The sequence below is a fragment of the Quercus lobata genome, chromosome 2, assembly GCF_001633185.2.
Source record: "Quercus lobata isolate SW786 chromosome 2, ValleyOak3.0 Primary Assembly, whole genome shotgun sequence".
NCBI classification, from domain to species: Eukaryota; Viridiplantae; Streptophyta; class Magnoliopsida; order Fagales; family Fagaceae; genus Quercus; species Quercus lobata.
Window position 1 is genome coordinate 35,439,826 of NC_044905.1, and position 20,222 is coordinate 35,460,047.

Consider the following 20,222-nt stretch of genomic DNA (forward strand, 5'->3'; position numbering starts at 1 on the left):
TGAAAGCTCAAAAATTGAACAAATATGGACAGACTAAACTTCAAATGTTGAAGATGGAGAAACTGATGATGATAACCAGCGTCACCATACCGCAATAACAAAGCATTGAAGAAGAAAAAAAAGATTTCGTAATGAAGTTTTTTATTACATAATATAATAAAAATAAATAATATAAAATGAATTAATATGCTTTTATCAACTTTTATTATACAATATTACTCCAAATTTGTGTTAATTATTGCTCATTATTTGACCAAAATAATTATAATAGATATATGTGTGCAATTTATAATTGTTACTTTTTATGATGAACTCATTGCTAACAAAGTTTTATAATAAATATGCCATAATATATGTATAATATTTTTCAAAAACAAATTTACATAAAACATTACAACATTATTTGTTCATTGCACGTGCAACTTACTAGTATTTATTAATTAGATGTAAATTTTGATAAATACACCGTTGGATTATATTATCTTTGTATATTCTCCATACTTACAAAATTTAAAGATGATCAATAACCATGTCATTAATCAATTGATTAAATTCAAATTTTTATAGTTTAAAATCAATATATATATATATATATATATATATATGAAGCAGAGATCTCATGTGGGAGCGCATGAGGTTCTGTTATGGGCGCTCTAATTTTGCATTTAGTTTTTTTTACCTCTTTTCATTAAGTTTTTTTTACTGTTACCCAAAAAATCACATTAACTTATTTTTTTACTGTTATCTCCTTAATCTTTCATTAATTGTTTGAGCTTACACCACAAATTTCTCTCTTATTAATGTCTTTTAGCATACCCATTCTTTTATACCCATTCTTTTAGTATTAAAAATAAAAGCAAAAAAATAAAAAATAAAATAAATTAAGGACTAATATAACCAACCAATAAGGCGCTATGGAAAGATAGAGAGATACGAGAATATTGTGGATTGTTAAATGAAACACATTATTTCACCATTTCCAAATAAAATACTTGAGATTGATAAAGCATTTTTAAGAGAGAGAAATAAAAGAGTTTAAGGGGCCATCACCATTGTCATGCTGACCTATCTCCACCATTAAGCCGCCAAAACCCCTATGGGCAAATTTTTTTTTTTTTTTTTTTTGCTTCTTACAATGAACTTATTACTAATAAAGTTTTATAACAATTATGCTATAATATATATATATATATATATATATATATATATACAATTCTCTCAATATATATATACAATATTCTCCAAAACTATCTTACATAAAATATTACAACATTATCCGTGCATCGCACGGGCAACTTATAATGTATAAAAGATGAGTTTATGGATTGAATGGTAAATTATATCCGATTGGCATAAAAATTGGCAAGCATGTTAAAAACATATAGAACAAATAATTCAATGGTTGGATTTTCAAAATATGAAATCAATAATAAGTTATTAAGTGGTGTAACATTGCTTAGAGTTATACTAAGTGTGACTTGAACCCATATATATATATATATATATATGATTTGACTTCTAGTACTTTTTTAGCTGGAAATCTGTTTTTGTTTTAAATACACAATGACAAGTGGTAGTGAATTTTAATCTCCACTTTTTATTTAGTTAGTGGGTTATGTAGTAGTTTCTCATTAAAACAAAAGAATATTCAAATTTAAAAAGTTTTGGAAGTAAGCAACGCCCTAATATAGGGTATGGCTTACTATAAATATGACCCCCCTCCCCCCCATCATTTGGGATCACCAAAAAGCCTTCTGCGGCCATTTTCCCTTCATTTTTCCACCAAAAATCCCCTCTAGACCTCTGTCTGAGCAAAAAAGTCAAAACCAGGTACTCTGTTTGTTACCTAACACTTTTCACTTGGCACGATCTAGATGATGGACTCATGCTCTTTGGGAGGCAAATTCTAACTATAAGCAAGTTTCTTGATGGTAAGGAAATTCCACACATGGCAAAAAGATGTTGTAGATGTATGGGTGAACTTCATTATCCATACCAAGTAAAAACCATTGATGCCATCCCACATGCATCAATCTTGACGCATGCACGATATCATGAACATGTGTCCTTAAAACTAAGTCAAGGGTTACCTTCATCTTGCATTTCACAATATTAGAAGGGATAATCAAAACTAAGTATAGTCATTTGACAAGCATCTTAGGGTGCTATTATGATTGGGTTTAATCTCTAATTGAATAGGTAGTTGTTTGGTCGTATTCGAGATGACCAGTCTCCTAAATAAGAAAATAGAGAGGGAAATTGGGATAATAATTCTCTGCCGCTTTATTCATTGCCTTCTATGTTAAATACAAGTCCTAGGAATTCAAATGACAAACAGATAACGATTGATAATCCTATGACTATTCAAATACTAACTAATAATCCTAAAGGGACTCAACTTCTTAGAAACTCAAATGCAAATACCAATTCAAATATAACTTTATCTAGATAACCATAATTCAAATACGAATGTAGCAGCAACTCCATAGTAATCCAAATACGAATTTCAAATGCAATACTATCCACTCACAGGAATAGCTAATAGTGCACCCCTTTCTTCAGACATAACATTCCCCTCCCCTTGCAGACAAATCTTGTCCTCAAGCTTCAAGTGAGAGAATCTTTGCTGTAATTCCTTGTATGGTTCCCAAGTAGCGTCATCTTCACTAACACTAGTCCAGTGAACTAAGGCCTCTTGTAAGACTTGTCGACCACGGCGAGTCCAACAAAAATCAACAGTCCAATCTGGCTCCAAAGTTATCAAACCCTCATCATCCACGTTGGGTAATTCACTGATTGCACGATCCGCTTGGCCAAGCTATTTCTTCAACTGAGATACATGAACAATTAGGTGCAAATGCGAATGAGATGGCAAGTTGAGACGATAAGCCACCTTTCCCACTTGTTCCAACACTTTGTAGGGACCATAGAAGCGTGGAGAAAGCTTCATATTGCCCCTAGTTCAAATAGATAGTTGTCGAAATCGCTGAAGCCGAAGGAAGATGAAATCACTTGGTTCAAATATCACTTCACGATGGTGACGATCAGCATTAATCTTCATTCTATTCTGGGCTGTCTGCAAATTCTCCTTCAAAAGCCGCAACAAGTCATCTCTCTCGCATAAACTAGTCTCAACCTGGGCAATCGATGTGGAGCCAACTTCGTAACTGTGTACTGTCGGGGTGGCTGGCCATAAACTGCTTCGAATGGCATCATTTGTATGGTAGATTGATAAGAGGTGTTGTACCAATATTCAACCCAAGAAAGATAGCGACTCCACTGTTTCTACCGAGAACTCGTATAGCAGCGTAAATATGTCTCCAAACTATGATTAAGGACTTCGGTTTGTCCATCCGTTTGTGGGTGATATGAAAAGCTCATTCACAGGTCAGACCCTTGAAGGTGAAAGTACTCGACCCAAAACTGACTGGTAAATATGGGATCGCAGTTTGAGACAATGGAACGAGGCATGCCGTGAAGCCATGCGATTTCTTTGACAAATAATTCGGCAATGGTTTTGGCAAAATACGGATGCTTGACAGCAACAAAGTGGCCATATTTGGAAAGGCGATCTACGACCACCATGATCACTAAAAAACCACAAGAAGTTAGTAGTCCTTCAATGAAATCCATTAAAATGTCTTCCCATACACGCTCTGGAAGTGGTAGTGGTTGTAGCAAACCCGCTGGAGTCATGGAGTCAGATTTATTTCGTTGACATATATCACATTATTGAACGAAATTTTGCACATCCTTCTTCATCCCCAACCAAAAGAAATTGGCAGCAAGGCATTTAAAGGTGCGGAGTATCCCCGAGTGGCCACCTACGAGTGTGTCATGGAATTCCCGAATAATAGTTTCTTTGTAATGTGAACTAGAGGGAAGCACCAATCGACTTTTATGCCAAAGCAGCTCATCCATGATCTTGTAATCCTTGTAGTGCATGTCTCCTTGAACAAGTGCTTTCTTAATGCATTCTAAGGTGGGATGAGTTCTAGCCTAGATGCAAACTGCTTCTAACCAAGTCGGAGCTAGACAAGAAATGGTAGACACTTCTCCTTGCAGCCGTGAGAGGGCATCAGATACCTTGTTTTCTCTGCTGGGGCGGTATTCAATTTCATAGTGAAACCCCATGAGCTTAACCATCCACCGTTGTTGGTCCATGGTGGTGATTCGTTGCTCTAATATGTATTTGAGGATGCGATGATTGGTTCGGATCCGAAACTTCCTTCCTAGCAAATAATTACGCCATTTGTTGACAGCATGGACAATGGCCATTAATTCTTTCTTATAAGTGGATCTTCCCAGTGCCCACTTGGAGAATGCTTGACTGTAGAAAGCCACAGGTTGTGACTTTTGCATAAGAACCACCCCCATTCCGCTGCCAGAAGCGTTAGCTTTGACGATGAACAACTTGGAGAAATTGGGTAGTGCCAAAATTAGTGGCTGTAACATGGCTTGCTTCAATTGTTGAAAGGCTTCCTCAGCATCCTTGGTCCAAACAAACGCGTCTTTTTGGAGAAGACGAGTTAATGGTGCTGCAATGGAGCCATAATGCAGAATAAATTTCCGATAATACCCGATCAAGCCTAAGAACCCACGTAATGCAATGACTGTGGTTGGTGTGGGCCAAGTTTTCATACACTTGATCTTTTCTGGATCTGCAGAGATGCCCAAGGGGTTGATTATATGGCCTAAGTACTCTACTTGTTGCTGCCCAATTAAACACTTAAAACGATTCACATATAATTGATTAGTCAGTAGAGTGTGGAATACTATCTTGAGATGTTCCATATGTTCAGCCCATGTTTTACTAAAGATCAAAATGTCATCAAAAAATACTAGGACATAGCTTCGTAGTGCAAAGCGGAAAATATCGTTCATCAATGATTGAAACGTGGAAGGTGCATTGGTGAGTCCAAACGGCATTGCCAAAAATTCGTAATGACCATCATGAGTGCGGAAAGCTGTCTTGTGCACATCTCCAGGTTGTACCTGGATTCGGTGGTACCCGGATTTTAAATCCAATTTGGTGAAGTAAGAAGCTCCATGCAATTCGTCTAGCAACTCATCAATGATCGGAATTGGGTAGCGATCTTTAATGGTGACTTGATTCAAAGCATGGTAGTCCACACAAAACTTACATGAACCATCTTTCTTCTTCACCAACAACACCGAGGAAGAAAAGGGGCTGGTACTTGGTTGAATGATTCCGGTTGCAAGCATTTCTTTCACTGCCCTTTTGATCTCATTTTTTGAATGTGGGGATATTGGTAGGGACGCACATTGACAGGTCCGGTGCCGAGCTCCAAGTTGATTCCACGGTCATGGCTCCGAGGCAGTGGTAAGGTGGTAGGAACTTGGAAAATTTGTTGATACTTCGTCAACAAGTGCTCTAACTCTTGAGTCTGCTCTCCAACAATTGCATTAAGGGGCAATATATTTGTGACTTTCACCATCTGCATCATAAACATTGTCAACCCATTAGCCATTAATTTTTGTAGTAAGTGCACCACACCATGGAGAATGGTTTTTATAGCATCCCCACGAATAACGTGCTCCTTGCCATCCATAGTGAATTCCATAGTGAGATTTTTCCAATCATGAATGACTCTTCCTAAGCTTTGCAGCCACTGTACTCCCAAAACCACATCAAACCCTTGTAATTTCAAGGGGTACATACTAGTGTGAAACTTATAGCCCTGAATTTCCATGGTAACAGATTTGTAAATCTCGTCACACTGCAACCGGTCTCCATTGGCCACCATGACTTGGAACGCTGGAGCTGCAACTTTGCCACATCCCATCTTCTTTGCAAAGTTAACATTGACGAAGTTATGAGTGCTCCAACTATCAATGAGAACATGTAGCTGTCGCCCACGAACAGTGCCAACAACTCGCATTGTTTGCGGAGTCGATATGTCGGATAAAGCATGTAGAGATTTCGAGTATGGCCACACGTTCTTCTTCTTTGTCATCTAAAATTAACTCACAGCCATCCTCAAATTCCTCCACCACTTCAATCAAGAAAGCTTGCTACAGCTTGCATTTGTGGCCTAGTGCAATTTTTCATCGCAATTGAAACATAGTCCCTTCTCTCGCCTAGCTTGTATCTCTGCCCATGTTAGCCTTTTGAATCCTGTTCCTGGAGTAGGCTTAGTGGTCGTGATTGGAGTTGTGGTTGGCTTTGGGGAAGGCGTTGGCAATAAACCCAGCTTTTGTACCCCACGTCGCTGTCTTTGTAATTTCTCCTCATGTAACTTGGCGAGACTTGCGGCATGCAATAAGCTTGTGGGCCTAAACAGCTTCACCTTCAATCGAATTTCCTCCTTTAGTCCACCGATATAGCTCCCCACCAAGGCCTTCTCCGGCCAATCTTGCACTTGGGTTGCCAATCGTTCAAACTAAGTTTGGTATTCACGAACTATACCAGTTTGTTGGAGCTTTGCTAATGCCTCATCAAAATCTTCATAATCCGTGGGACCAAAACCAGTGGCGACTCCAGGAATTTTATCCAGGGTATTCCTATTTTACTTTGAAAAAATTTCGGGCCATTTCAGTCTATTTCGAGTGTTTTGGGATGTTTCGGTAAATACCGGCCGAAATTCAAAATTTGGCCGGTATGAAGTTTGTGCTTTAAAAAAAAAATGTTCTTAAAACCAAAACAAATTTGCATTTTGTACATCCAAAAACCTCAAGAGGAAAAAAAAATGAAAAGAAAATAAATGAACAAAGGTTACTTATAATAAACTATAAGTTCGTTTGAAATATTAATAAAATTATTAATTATTGTTATTTAGTTATTTTATTAATTTATTTGTCTTTTATAAACTATAATTTGTTATATTATTATTTTATTAATTATAAAATTATTAATTATTATTTAACCTAACATAATTTAATTTATTTATTTTTTATAATGTATTTATTAATTATATAGCTTTAATTATTGTTGTTTAACGTATCAATAAACTATATTACTTTAATTTATTTGTCATTAATTATACTACTTTAATTTATTATATTATTTAACCCCTTGTACACATTACACTAAAAAAAACCTAACATTACACATTTTATATGCAGCACAATAATTAAAATAGTATCATGTACAACATATTACATTACTTTAATTATTATGCTCCCAGCCCCATGTGTGATGTGTCCATCAGCCCATCTATCCCCACCCCACTCAATGAACAAGCATAAGCCTTATTGCCTGATGCCTAATCACAATTGCCTGCCAATCAGAAAATTTCGCAACATTCACAAATCACAATATTCACTAAAAGACAATTAATATTACACCAACACAGAACACACACTGACCAACACAGCACCAACGGATAAAATAAACACTAAAGCAAAATTCAAAAAGACAGAACAGGTAAAAGCAAAATATAAATAAAGACAAACAATGATCCATTCGGCCAGCCAATCAGAGAGAGGAGTGATTCATTTGACCAGCCAAATAGCCAATCAGAGAGAGAGAGAGTTACTGAGTTAATTTAAATAAAGACCAAAGAGAGAGAGACGCTTATTATTTTAGAAAATCACACTCAGTGAGAAAAAGAGAGAGAGACTGAGAAACTGAGAGAGAAAAGGAGAGAGAAATTAGAAATACCTTGAGGGAGCTGAAGCTCAGGGAGGGTCCGCCGGTCCGGAGGGATCTGCGATCTGCTAGCACCGAGCTACGGCGACGACGACTGCGACTGCGATCTGCGATCTGCTAGCACCGAGCAGAGCGATCTGCGACTGGCGACTGCGATTGTGATCTACTGTCTACGATCTGCGATTTGCGATGAGGGGCGAGCTACGGCGACGACGACGACGATGCGCGAGCTACGGCGATGACGACGAGGAGCGAGTATTGGGGTTTTTTGGTTTGGTTTTGCCGTTTTGGTACAGAGGCTCTGTATTGGGTTTTTTTTTTTTTTGATAAACACAGTATTTCTTTTGGTTTGTTTTGCTTTTGCTCTGTATTGTATAGACTGTATCGTGCATTGGGGATTGGTTTTTTCTGCAGCGACGTGACCGGGGGTACGATGGGTAAGTTTGATGTCTGATTCTGTGTTGGTTTTTTTTTTTTTTTTTTTTTTTTTGAGAATCTGTGGGTCGGTTTGCTCTGTTGGGCTCGCCGTGGGCTTGGCTTACCATGGGCTTGGTTCTGTTTCAATTTTTTTTTTGTTTTCAGATTTTAGTTCAATTTTTTTTTGGGCTTTTTTTTGCTTGAAAGTTGAACAGATAAATTTTGGCTTGGCTCTGTTACAATTTTTTTTTTTTTTTTTTTCAGATTTTAGTTCCTTTTTTTTTTTTGCTTGAAAGTTGAACAGATAAATTTTTTAATCTGAGGTGTTCCTAATTTGTGTGGAGGTGTTAATTTAGCTTAAATATAATTTTTTTTTTTTTTTTTTTAGTAAATTTTTTCAGGTCAGGGTGTTCCTGGGAACACCCTGACCTGTACGTGGCGCCGCAACTGGTCCAAAACATACACATAAGGCTTGTGTAAATTCTTCCCATGTGATGTTTGGCCGAGCTTTCTCAAACCACCGATACCATTGCAAAGCATCATCTTGTAAGTGGAATGATGCTAGGACAACTCTTTCGTTTGCAGCTGTGTGTTGATACCGAAAGAGTTTTTCAACCTTATATATCCACCTTGTTGGATCTTCACCACTGAAATGTGGAAAATCAATCCGAGAAAAACGGGTTTGTACGCTTCCTCCTGCACCCGAACTTCTAGGTTGGCTTACTAAATTTCCCTCCACATCATCAACACACTCCTTCCCCATCTGAGCAATGGAATCAACCAGTGCCTCTATGTTGTTGCGTATTCCTACAAATTCCTCCTGATGAGAGTCCAATTGTCATTTGATGCCATGGTTGCTTACCTCCAAGCCAGCCATCCGATCCTCAGCAGATGTGGAACGGGTGGATGTCATGGCGACTCTGATACCAAATGTTATGATTGGGTTTAATCTCTAATTGAATAGGTAGTTGTTTGGTCATATTCAAGATGACCGGTCTCCTAAATAAGAAATAGAGAGGGAAATTGGGATAATAATTCTCTGCCGCTTTATTCATTGCCTTTTACATTAAATACAAGTCCTAGGAATTCAAATGACAAACAGATAACAATAGATAATCCTATGACTATTCAAATACTAACAGATAATCCTAAAGGGACTCAACTTCTTAGAAACTCAAATACAAATACCAATTCAAATATAACTTTATCTAGATAACCATAATTCAAATATGAATGCAGCAGCAACTCCATCCAAATACGAATTTCAAATGCAATACTATCCACCCACGGCAATAGCTAATAGTGCACCCCTTTCTTTAGACATTACAAGTGCCTAACATGTAACATCTTCCTCTTGCATAATCAAAATCCCAAATCCATGTTTCTAGTTTGAGATATGGTTTGACCTAAGGTTATAAGACCTTATAATCTTTAGATCTTGACCAATTAAACATAGGTGACCAATCACATATTACAAAATCCAAATGATGGATAATGACTCACTACAATTTGTTCACTACTCACACATGGTCATAACCTTGGAAGCATAAGTAGAGTAAGCGAATAAGGGTAGGCGCTCTTACACATGCGAAGATAGTTTGGATTGTCACCATCCACAAGTAGGATTGGTTAGGCCTAATATCAAAAATAAGTTTGAGAAATCATAACATAAATATGTAAATTAGAAAAATAGGAATATTCCTAAATTAAACTAGTAATTATAATTCAAAATCATTGTTTCATAATAACATAATAGTCTTTTGATAGAATGAGAGTATTGGAGTTAGGTCGACAAACATAGAAGTGCATTTTTTTTTTTTTTTAAATTTCTTTTATGTTTTTTCCTCTTTAAATTACAATATTATGAAGAAGCCAATAAAGTGAACCTATAAATGTAATTTTACAAATTTCACAAACCCATTTGGGTTACCCGAGTTGCTACAAATCCATTGAGTTTGACTGGATTTGATCGGGTCTTATGCAAAAACAGTCCATTTAAATACTCAGAACAATTTAGGTGTCAGGTCACCTGATTTCCAATCTGACCAACCTGATCGATCTAAGTTTAATAACAATGCACCAAAGAGAGACAGAGCAAGAAGAAAGAGTGATTTAGATTCTTAGAAAATGAGAAAATTAAAAGAAATATTTTTTATTTATTGAAAATTAAATAAAAATGAATTAATATAAAAATTGGGCAATAAAGCAAACTTGGCATCGTTTTAAATGACTTTAACAAAAACATTTTAATGGAATGGACAAAAGGATTCACTTGGTAACAGATGTAAACTTACTAGATCAAAGTGAAACTTAAGGACCAAATTGAAAATTGCTTAGACTTAAAGTGTGCAATTTATATTTTTTCCAAAGAAATAAAAATAAATAAAAGACAGATTAGGTTATGTCTGTTTAGGTATCTCATAGTTTCTGGTAGCTTATTTGCATAATATTTATTAAAAAAAATATAGTTTTTGGTAGCATTTATGTTAAATGTGTGACAAAAACTAAAAGCTAGGTTTTTTTTTTTTTTTTTTTTTGATAAATAAGAAAGAAGTATATTCAAGAACTACCTCATGAAAACACAAGGCAGAGCAAAGATTACAGAGGAAGAAACAAACAGAAAAAAGAAACGAAACACAAAAACAAACAGAAACCAGCAAAGAGCTAATTACAAAGGAGAGAACAAAGAAACAAAGGGAGAGAATCACTAGAGGTGAGTCCCCAAGCCCTAGACCAATCAAAGAGAGTGCCACTAAAATAAGCAAGCAACTGGTCATCGGATTTGTCCCTGTCCTCAAAAGTACGCCAATTTCGCTCCCTCCAAATACACCACATTAGGCACAGCGAAGCTAGATTCCAAATGCTAGAAGAGTACTTTCCAAACCAATTCCACCAGCCGAAAAGCGTATCTGCAACTGACCTTGGCAAAACCCAAGAAATCCCAAAAGATCTATAAACCAAACTCCACAACTTATAAGCTTTTTCACAATGGAGAAGCAAATGATTCACCGTCTCCCCATTACAACGACACATAATGCACCAGTCAACAAAATCAAAACCTCTACATCGCAGAATGTCCCCTGTAAGAATCTTCTCCCAAGTTGCCGTCCAAACAAAGAAAGAGACGTGTGTAGGAGCCTTAACCTTCCAAATACCTTTCCAAGGAAAGAAAATAGGCAAGGGACTTCGAAGCCTATCGTAGAATGAGCGGATGTTAAAATCCCCTTTCTTCGACAATTTCCAAATCATACGGTCGCCTTGCTCAAATTGAGGTAAATTAGAACCCAAGGTATGAAGGAATTCATCCACCTCTCCCATCTCCCAATCATTTGGATCCCTAAGTAACAAAACCTTCCAGCTTCTCCGAGTCTCGGTCCCCAACCGTTCGAGAGAAGAGGCCACAGATGCCTCTCTATTAGTGGCAATCCGGTACACTACCGGGAAGGATAGATGGAGTGGAAGATCCCCACACCACTGATCTGTCCAAAACTTCACTCTATTCCCTGCCCCTACCTTAAACCAGATATGCTTGCTAAAAACCTCCCAACCTTTTCGGATACTTCTCCATAAACCACAACCATGAACACCCCTACCTAGCTTGGAAGCCCATCCCCCCCACTCTTCCCCAAACTTCAAAGCTACAACCCTCCTCCAAAAAAGAGTCTCCTCAACCCCAAACCGCCATAACCATTTTCCTAGTAAGGCTCTATTAAAAGTAGTTAATTTCCTTATTCCCAAACCACCATTAGCCTTAGGAGCACACACCTTATCCCACCCCACCAAATGCATCTTCGAATCCCCCCACAGGAAATTCCTCTGAATCTTCTCAATCTTTTTAGCCACATGCGAAGGGATGGTAAAAAGAGATAAATAGTAAGTAGGAAGGCTAGAAAGCGAACTCTTAAGAAGAGTCAGACGACCACCTTTTGACAAAAACAGCTTCTTCCATCCGGCCAACTTCCGATTAATTTTCTCCAAGATAGGATTCCAAATAGAAGGGGACTTATGGGAAGCGCCCAACGGCATCCCAAGGTAGGTCATAGGCAAAGACCCAATCTGACAACCCAAAATCTCTGCCAAGGAATGAACATTATTAACCTCCCCTATAGGAACCATCTCACTCTTCAAGACATTAACCTTCAAACCTGTCACAGCTTGAAAGCAAAGGAGAAGCATCCGCACATGAAGGATCTATTCCATTTCCGCATCACAGAACAGAATAGTATCATCCACAAACAGAAGATGCGAGACACATTCCCCTTCACCCCGCCTTCAATCAGCCTTAAAACCCCTGATTAAGCCAGCACCTTCAACTCTTTTCAGCATTCTACTCAAGACCTCCATCATGACCAAGAAAAACAATGGAGATAGCGGATCCCCTTGTCTCAGACCCCTCGTGCTCCCAAAAAAGGCAGCTGGAGCCCCATTAATCAAAATAAAAAACTAGACAGTAGAAATACAAGTGCGAATCCACCTACACCACTTCTCCCCAAAACCCATTCTCTTCAAAAGATCTAGAAGGGCCTCCCAATTCACATGATCGTAAGCTTTCTCAATGTCTAGCTTGCAAATGACCCCCGGGATCTTACTCTTCACTCGACTATCAACACACTCATTGGCAATGAGAACTGAGTCAAGAATTTGTCTACCTCCCACAAAACTATTCTAAGACTCAGAAATCAATTGATCTAAGACCAGTTTCAAGCGGTTTGCCAGAACCTTGGACAAGATCTTGTACAAGCTCCCCACCAAGCTAATAGGCCTGAAGTCTCAAATATTGGAAGCATCATTCTTCTTAGGAATCAGGGCTATAAAGGTAGCGTTCAAAGATTTCTCAAACTTACTATGATTATAGAACTCCTCAAAAACTGCTAGAACATCACTTTCCACCACTCTCCAACAATGATGGAAAAAAGCCATAGAAAAACCATCTGGACCTGGAGCTTTATCTCCGGCCAACTCATTAACAGCTAGAAGAATCTCCTCCCTCTCAAATCTCCTTTCAAGCCAACCCCTCTTTGACTCCTCTATCTGATCAAACTCCAAACCTTCCACAAAAGGCCTTCACTCCTCTGTCTCCTTATACAGATTTTTATAAAAGTTTACTACCTGAGCAGCCACCTCAGATTCCTCCTCATAGATCACCCCATCCACCTCCAAAGTACTCAGATGATTAAACCTTCTACGGGAGTTAGCCACCTTTTGGAAGAATTTAGTATTATTATCTCCTTCCTTTATCCATAACATTCTAGATTTTTGTCTCCATAACTTTCTTTTCAAAAAAGCTTTTGATAAATTGACTCATAATGAGCTTGCAAGAATAGTAATTGCTCAAGAAATTGAGAATATATTTTCTTTAAAGCGTTTACAAGGAGAATTTTCAATTGCTATAAACCAATTTACAATATTTAAATCTAGCACAATCTAGTCAATGCAATCAGCTGAAAATTTCTGATTGGTATGAAGGATACTTAAAACAAAGAGAACTTCACTACTTCAGTGAGGAAGAGGAAAAAGAATCTATGTTGACCGAAGAAAATCTCCCAATATTTTCAAACGAATTATAGGTTTAATTCATATCCAAAACATAAATGTTTCATAAAAACATCCTTCGGATTGTCCTTGCAGTGACACGGGAAATCAACCGTCCGGCCAAATCAGCAGGTAGACTAAATAACTGCTGTTGGGATTCTGGTGGGAGCTGCAAAGATATAAATATATCTAAATATGATTTTGCCAAATACAAAGAATAGCCCCCACATCCAGAAAGCACATTACAAGGGGAAGAAGGAAATGCTTAAATGTGGTCTATGTATGTGTGCAACATATATGTGCGCACCCGAGATGTTTGTATATTTTAAAGCATGCACATGCTTGATTCTTACCTCAGAAATAACAGATAGGATGGGTAGAATTTCTTGAACAGAAGCAAGTTGATTAAAAACTAATGATGCTTCCTCTTGGTACACGTTTTGACTCTTGTATGGACTAACACCTCCAAGTCCCTACAAAATAGAAACAAATACATTAATTGTGACAAAGGATTGAATAGAATCTTCATTCCATTATCCTAATTATCAGTTGGTCAAATTTCTGGGTAAATGGACAAGAATAAATTAAATGGTACGTTTACTTTTCAATGTGCTAGGATTGCAATCTATCTATTTAAGACAGCTCATTTACTGTATGCTCAAAAAAACCTGCTTTTGAATGATGAAATGCAATATACATGCCACTTTTGACTTCCAGCAAAATCAAATTATTTCCCATTTATATACCCAGCCTATGACTCTCTCTCGATTCTTATTTATTTTTAATTTTTACAGATATATGGTTCTCACCACCTTTCTAGCAAGAAATCACCTCACTTGGATTCTAAGGTTGTTCATGTCTCAAATATCATGAATACTTTTGTTGTATGAATTATTTTAATATGTTATGCCATGCTAATTATAGATTTTGTGTTTTTTGTTCTTTGGATTTGTGAGTTACAAAAACACGTGTGTGTGTGTGTGTGAGATATGCAGGACGGGACAACCTTACAATCAAAGTGAGTCAGGGGCTGTCTTGCTGAAGGGTGGTGAGAATCAAGTAGAGAGAATTTAGAAAGAGAAATAGAAGCATAAGCTGGAAGTATAAAAGGGAATTTATGAGAGAAATATGGCATGAGAAAGCTGAGAATTTTAGCAAGACGGTAGGAGAACAGAAAGAGAAGATCACATAGAAAAGGAGAAAAATGGAAGGGGAGGGAAGACATCAAGTCAAAAAGTGCACCTTTCAACTCTTCATCCTGCAAAAGACTATAGGTCACATCCTTTTATAGCGGAAATTACCTGCTAAGGTGCTAATCACACATTTAAATGAAAACCAACTAGGACAACTGAGTACTAGGATACTTCAATGGACAGCAGCTACCAGCTAAGAGCAGCCATTTTTCTTCCCTTCTAAGTAATGTCATAGTGAAAGATTTTCATCCCTAATAACTTGCTTATAATTTACGTAAATCAAGGAAACTATCATTACAAAAAAAATAAAATTCTTAGATGATACTTAGACTTACAAAAATCCTCAAAACAAGTACAAATCTAAATTTGATATAAAGTTTTCAACATAGGCTGCAGGAAACAACTTAAACAGATTTTGGTTGTTTCTTTATTTCCTTGTGTAATTAGTGGCCCTTGTACATAGCAAGCTTTGTCCAACCATGTATTGGCTGCTGCATCAATGTATGTGTGCATGTGCATGCCTGTATTGAACAATTTCCAACACTAGCAACAAAACTATGCATGATTTGGTTCAATGAAATTTATACATATTTGAGATAAATCTAGTCTTGATTCTCTCTCTCTCTCTCTCTCTCTCTTAATAATGATATAACTGCATTGCGATGTAGAAGATGCAAAAGTTCTTACTGTGTCGGTATTTTCAGTTGATTGATGTCCTGACACCAACAGCATAAGGCGGCGCAAGGTTCTCAAGTTAACTTTGTCTTCATCAGTCATTGATGAGAACGAAAAGAAAGAGATGAAAGGTATAGAATCCAGTGTTGCTATCCCAAGTGCATCCAAACCCTGTATTAATTGCAGAGACCATTTTAAAACACCAAATAAAAAAAAAAAAAAAAATTCCACAATTAAAAGATGGCACTGTAATTAAGAAGATATATGCTCAAAGTGACTGTAGTTAAGTACATGGTCAGCAGATGACTAATCAGTTCATGTGAGATACAAAGCGACCACAGAACATGTAAGATGCACAACAGAAACCTTAATGGGCTCTGATATCAATTTTAATGCAGGATCTTAAGGAATTCAACACTAAATCAGGGTTCTTGAAGAGGTTTTGATACAAACAAAGTTTGGCAACAAATTTGGTTGTAATTTAAGGCTACAACTCACTCAAAATATCTTTTTATTGGATGTGAATTTTGATAAATTCACCATTGAATTACTTTTTCTTCTTATATCCTTCATGCTTGCAAAATTTCTAGAAGATCAAAGATCAATAGCTATGTCATCTATCAAATGTTTAAATTTCAAGTTTTTGTAGTCTAAAATTATGCATAAAAAATAAGTTTATGGATCAAATAGTAAATAACTTCTGATTGACACGAAATTTGACACGTGTGTTAAGAACATAAAGAACATGCAGTCCAATAATCCAACTGTTAGATTTTCAAAATATGTAGTCATGTTAATTTTATTAGTAGGAGTTGTAGCCTTTGGTTATAACCAAGTTTGTAACCAAACTTTGTCCTTTTGATACTTAAGGGTTTAGGTAGGTTAAAAATAGTGAATAGAACGAGAAACAAAGAAAGATACACCATAGGCAATCACACCTAGGTTTTCTTAAGCACTCACCCTTAGGTAGGATAAGGCAATCACACCCTCAAAGCTTAAAACAAGCAGCTGGAATTTTATTAATATTATCTCACTATCTGTCCTTTATTGAATACATAGAGACTTTTTTGTAGGCTATTGCCAATACTCATCCTTTAAGGTTTATGACTCATCCTAGAAAGACTAGAATTCCTAATAATAAAGAGAAGTAATTACGAACTTCTAAACCAAAGAGAAAAAATGACTCAAAACATTAAACAAGACTCTTGGACTTCCATAACAGCCCATTCCAAAAATTCGGGAAATTATCAAACTACCCCTATTTTTAGCAAAACAGAAACTTTATTAAAACCGAACCAATGACTTTTTAACCTAAAAGAAACTTTATACTAAGACTCAATAATAAACAAAGTAGCCTATAAAATGTGCGAAGAAGGCCCCACATCAAAACTAGACCACAATTTTTTGAATCTTATAGAATTTAATCATGTTTTTCTCAAATGTTTTATTATTTGCATCAATTTGCTAATATATATATATATATATATATATATATATATATATAAAGCAGGAACTCATGTGCGAGAGCATGAAGTTCTACCATGTGGTCATTCTTTGAGAATTAGAATTTGCTACAATTAGTAATTACTATAGATAGAAATAACATGTATGAGTCCAAAGATCCTACCTTAGCAATTTCTTGAAGAAGTATATCTCTCACAAACGCACCCTGAGAAATGTTCATCACTATTAGAAAAAAGAAAAAGAAAAAGATTGCAGTATTCGGATGATTTCAGCTCCAGCTCAGATCAAAAGATTATTTCAAGAGTACAAGAAATTTGAAATACCTTCTCAGTTAATGTAAAAGAAAGGACTTGCTTAACAACCACCCTGGAATTAGTTTCCTCTACTGGTTTTCTGACCAATGCCTTCTCTGTTCTGGCACGGAGGGACTGCCACAAGAATTATTTGAGGCACTAACATAAATTAAGCCTAAAATATCAAAGTTGGAAAAGAATAATAAAAATTTTAGAATGTTTTGCCCCTATGTGTGGGCAGCACTGGTTAATGACCTGTTAGATTCATTAGGATATTAATTATCAAAACATGCAACACCACTAGTATAGATGGGATGCATCTAGCTCAGGCTGAATTTCATACCAATAATCTGTTCAACATTTTAAATCCTAGACCAAACCAGCTGATTGGACTGGTTGAAAAGAGCCACTACATTATATAATTGATCTGTTTGCAGACCAAGCAGAAAACATTTTTAGCTCTGTGGGAACAATATTTTTTAGGTGATATGACTGGAAAATCTATATTATCAATGCATATCCTAAGAAAGTACACATTTATTCACTAAAATGGATGCAAGCATCAGTTACCAAGACTGGTTCAGCACTGATAAAGAAAAAGTTCACTTTTACTCACTTATCTTCTAGTTTAGAATATTGAGAACAGTCAAGTGTGTAGGCATAGCTACAAGGTCGGTGGAAATATAACTCAAATGCATCTAGAACTTCATCATATCACAGTATTTGCAATAAAAGTACCACAAAAAGGTCATTTGCTATAATCATAAGACCAGAATGCAATTTGAGTGAAGAAAGTAATTGTTATTTAGTAAAAAGAAGAGAAAATCTAACCTCCATTAGCAGAGACTCTAGACGATCAATTCTGAAAACACCCTCCTAAGAAGAAGCAATTTAGGGATCAAGACTATGGTTGACTATGTATGTATAGTGTCTTTTTGCTGGGAGATTAAGTGCACATACTACAGCATCAATAGCTTCAATGTAATGGGTACCACAATTGAATGAATACATGACAAATAGGAAAAAAGGTCAGTTTTTACCTCATAAAGAAGATTTTGCAAAGAAGACTTCAGCTGTGGTGAGCTATCAGTTAGTACTTTTCTAGCAATCCACGGGTATGTACTACCCAAAACTTTGTAATCTGGGTTAGAGCTAATTGCAATTCCCTCCAATACGGCAAGACTGACAGACAGAAATAGAAATAAAAGACTTCAAGTAGAATAATGACAGTAATCTCAACAACATTGATCCAACCAATTTTACTCAACAACTCCAATACGAGATCCATATAAAATAACACAAACAGTATCAAGTATGACACAGAAGTTAAAAAGAGGTCTATTGATCTCTTCCAAGAGAAGTTGACTACCTTCGAATTACAAGAGAAAAATATGAGGGTATTTGGAATTTGAACTTATACCTGCAAAAGAGATTAAAAAGACAAAATGGAAAAGATCATTTGACTAATTTCACGAAGAGAGAGATAACAGCATAGCTTGAGAATGAACCAACTAAGATTCAATTTGGCAATTGATCCTTCCAATCTTCATGGTTATAACCAATACAATGCATTTGCATAATTCCCATTCTTTTGTACATGATTGAGTTGTTACATCCTGGCAGCAAGGCAACATGTGCTGCCAAAAGAATCTTCTCTACAACCTGTCTTAAAGGTAAGAACCATTCATTTTTTACAGAGTAGTCATCCATTTGAGAGTTGGTGTGAGAGAGAATAAAATTTAATGACAACAAAGGCAGTCCGTTATATATCTGCTCGTCCATGCTGAAATATGATTGTCATACTGTGGTTATTGTGACATGAGAAAATTGTAGTATATAAATTGTAGTAAATAACGGCTTCACAAGCATTATGGCACTAAGTCCTTCATATCCACAGACTGCACTGTCAAGGTGGCAGACCAGGGGCTATAGAATCCACACAGATGACTGAATTTCAGCTTACTAAAGTGAACATGAGTAGAGACAAGGTTTTACAACTGAGCTCCAACTAGGGCTGTAAATGAACAGAGCTGTTTATAAATGGCTCGGACTCCGTTTGGAAAAAAAAAAAAAAAAAAAACATTTTAATGTTTGTTTATGTAGCAAAAAGTTCAAGCCCAGGTTTAGGCACAAGTATTAAACAAGTTAAGCTCAAACATAATAATATGTTCACGAACAAGTTTATGAGTATGACACTTGACTTGAGTATATATAATATTATATATTTGTATGTATATATGTACAAAATATACTTATATAGACTTGAGATTGGATTGAGTAACTTGGTAAATAAGTTTATAAGATATCAAATTATTATTTGTAACATATTGATGTTATAAATAGTTCATTTAATGGTAAATATATATATATACACACACACACATAATTTTTAACAATATAAAATTAATGAATTTAATTTTTTTAAGTTCATAAACAAAAATCATTATATCTAATTAAATCAAATAATATGTTTTCAACTATAACTTAGCTATTAATTATTAGCATAGATTGTCAAGAGGTCGACAGTTTTAGTTGTGATGATTACTATATATAGGGGGAAAAAAGAATTAATCAAGTAGCTCTTGAAGAAGTTCGAGCTTGTTCAACAAGAAAATGAATCAAGTTTGAACATGTAATATAGCTTGGTGATGAGTTCGGAGTTTGATTCGTGTTCGAAATAAAATTAAATGAACAAAACCCTCAACTCGACTCAGCTCGTTTACAACCCTAGCTCTCATCTATTCCCTATATCAAAAAATATAAAAATTATACCAATGATATAACATTATATATTCATCCAAGATTTTGATTGAAGCCCATTACATGGATATATGTGTCCATGTTGAATTATGCTTTCCCGTGATTAGTACTGTTATTTTTTTTTTTTTAAATAAAAGTAAACAGTACTGTTATTTACAACGCTCATGTGAAGCACATGCTCTCCTATTCCAAAGATAAAACCTTGGTATCATGTTCTTGTGTATACGTGTGGACTTTTCATATCTCTTAGTATATTCAATATATGTATCGAACAGA

General features: G+C 36.1%; 1 protein-coding gene across 1 annotated transcript in view; it reads right to left on the reverse strand.

The window, feature by feature from the left end:
- Positions 1-13,356: 13,356 nt before the first annotated feature.
- LOC115975452 (uncharacterized aarF domain-containing protein kinase At1g71810, chloroplastic) overlaps positions 13,357-20,222 on the reverse strand; it is a 29,642-nt gene continuing 22,776 nt past the window's right edge. Inside the window, exons 14-21 of the mRNA XM_031096232.1 lie at positions 18,556-18,606; positions 18,227-18,368; positions 18,018-18,062; positions 17,217-17,321; positions 17,057-17,098; positions 15,442-15,600; positions 13,915-14,034; positions 13,357-13,730 (exon numbers count right to left, since the gene is read on the reverse strand). Of these exons, the coding sequence (XP_030952092.1) occupies positions 13,626-13,730; positions 13,915-14,034; positions 15,442-15,600; positions 17,057-17,098; positions 17,217-17,321; positions 18,018-18,062; positions 18,227-18,368; positions 18,556-18,606 (769 nt within the window). The 3' untranslated portion in view covers positions 13,357-13,625. The remainder of the gene's footprint in view (positions 13,731-13,914; positions 14,035-15,441; positions 15,601-17,056; positions 17,099-17,216; positions 17,322-18,017; positions 18,063-18,226; positions 18,369-18,555; positions 18,607-20,222) is intronic.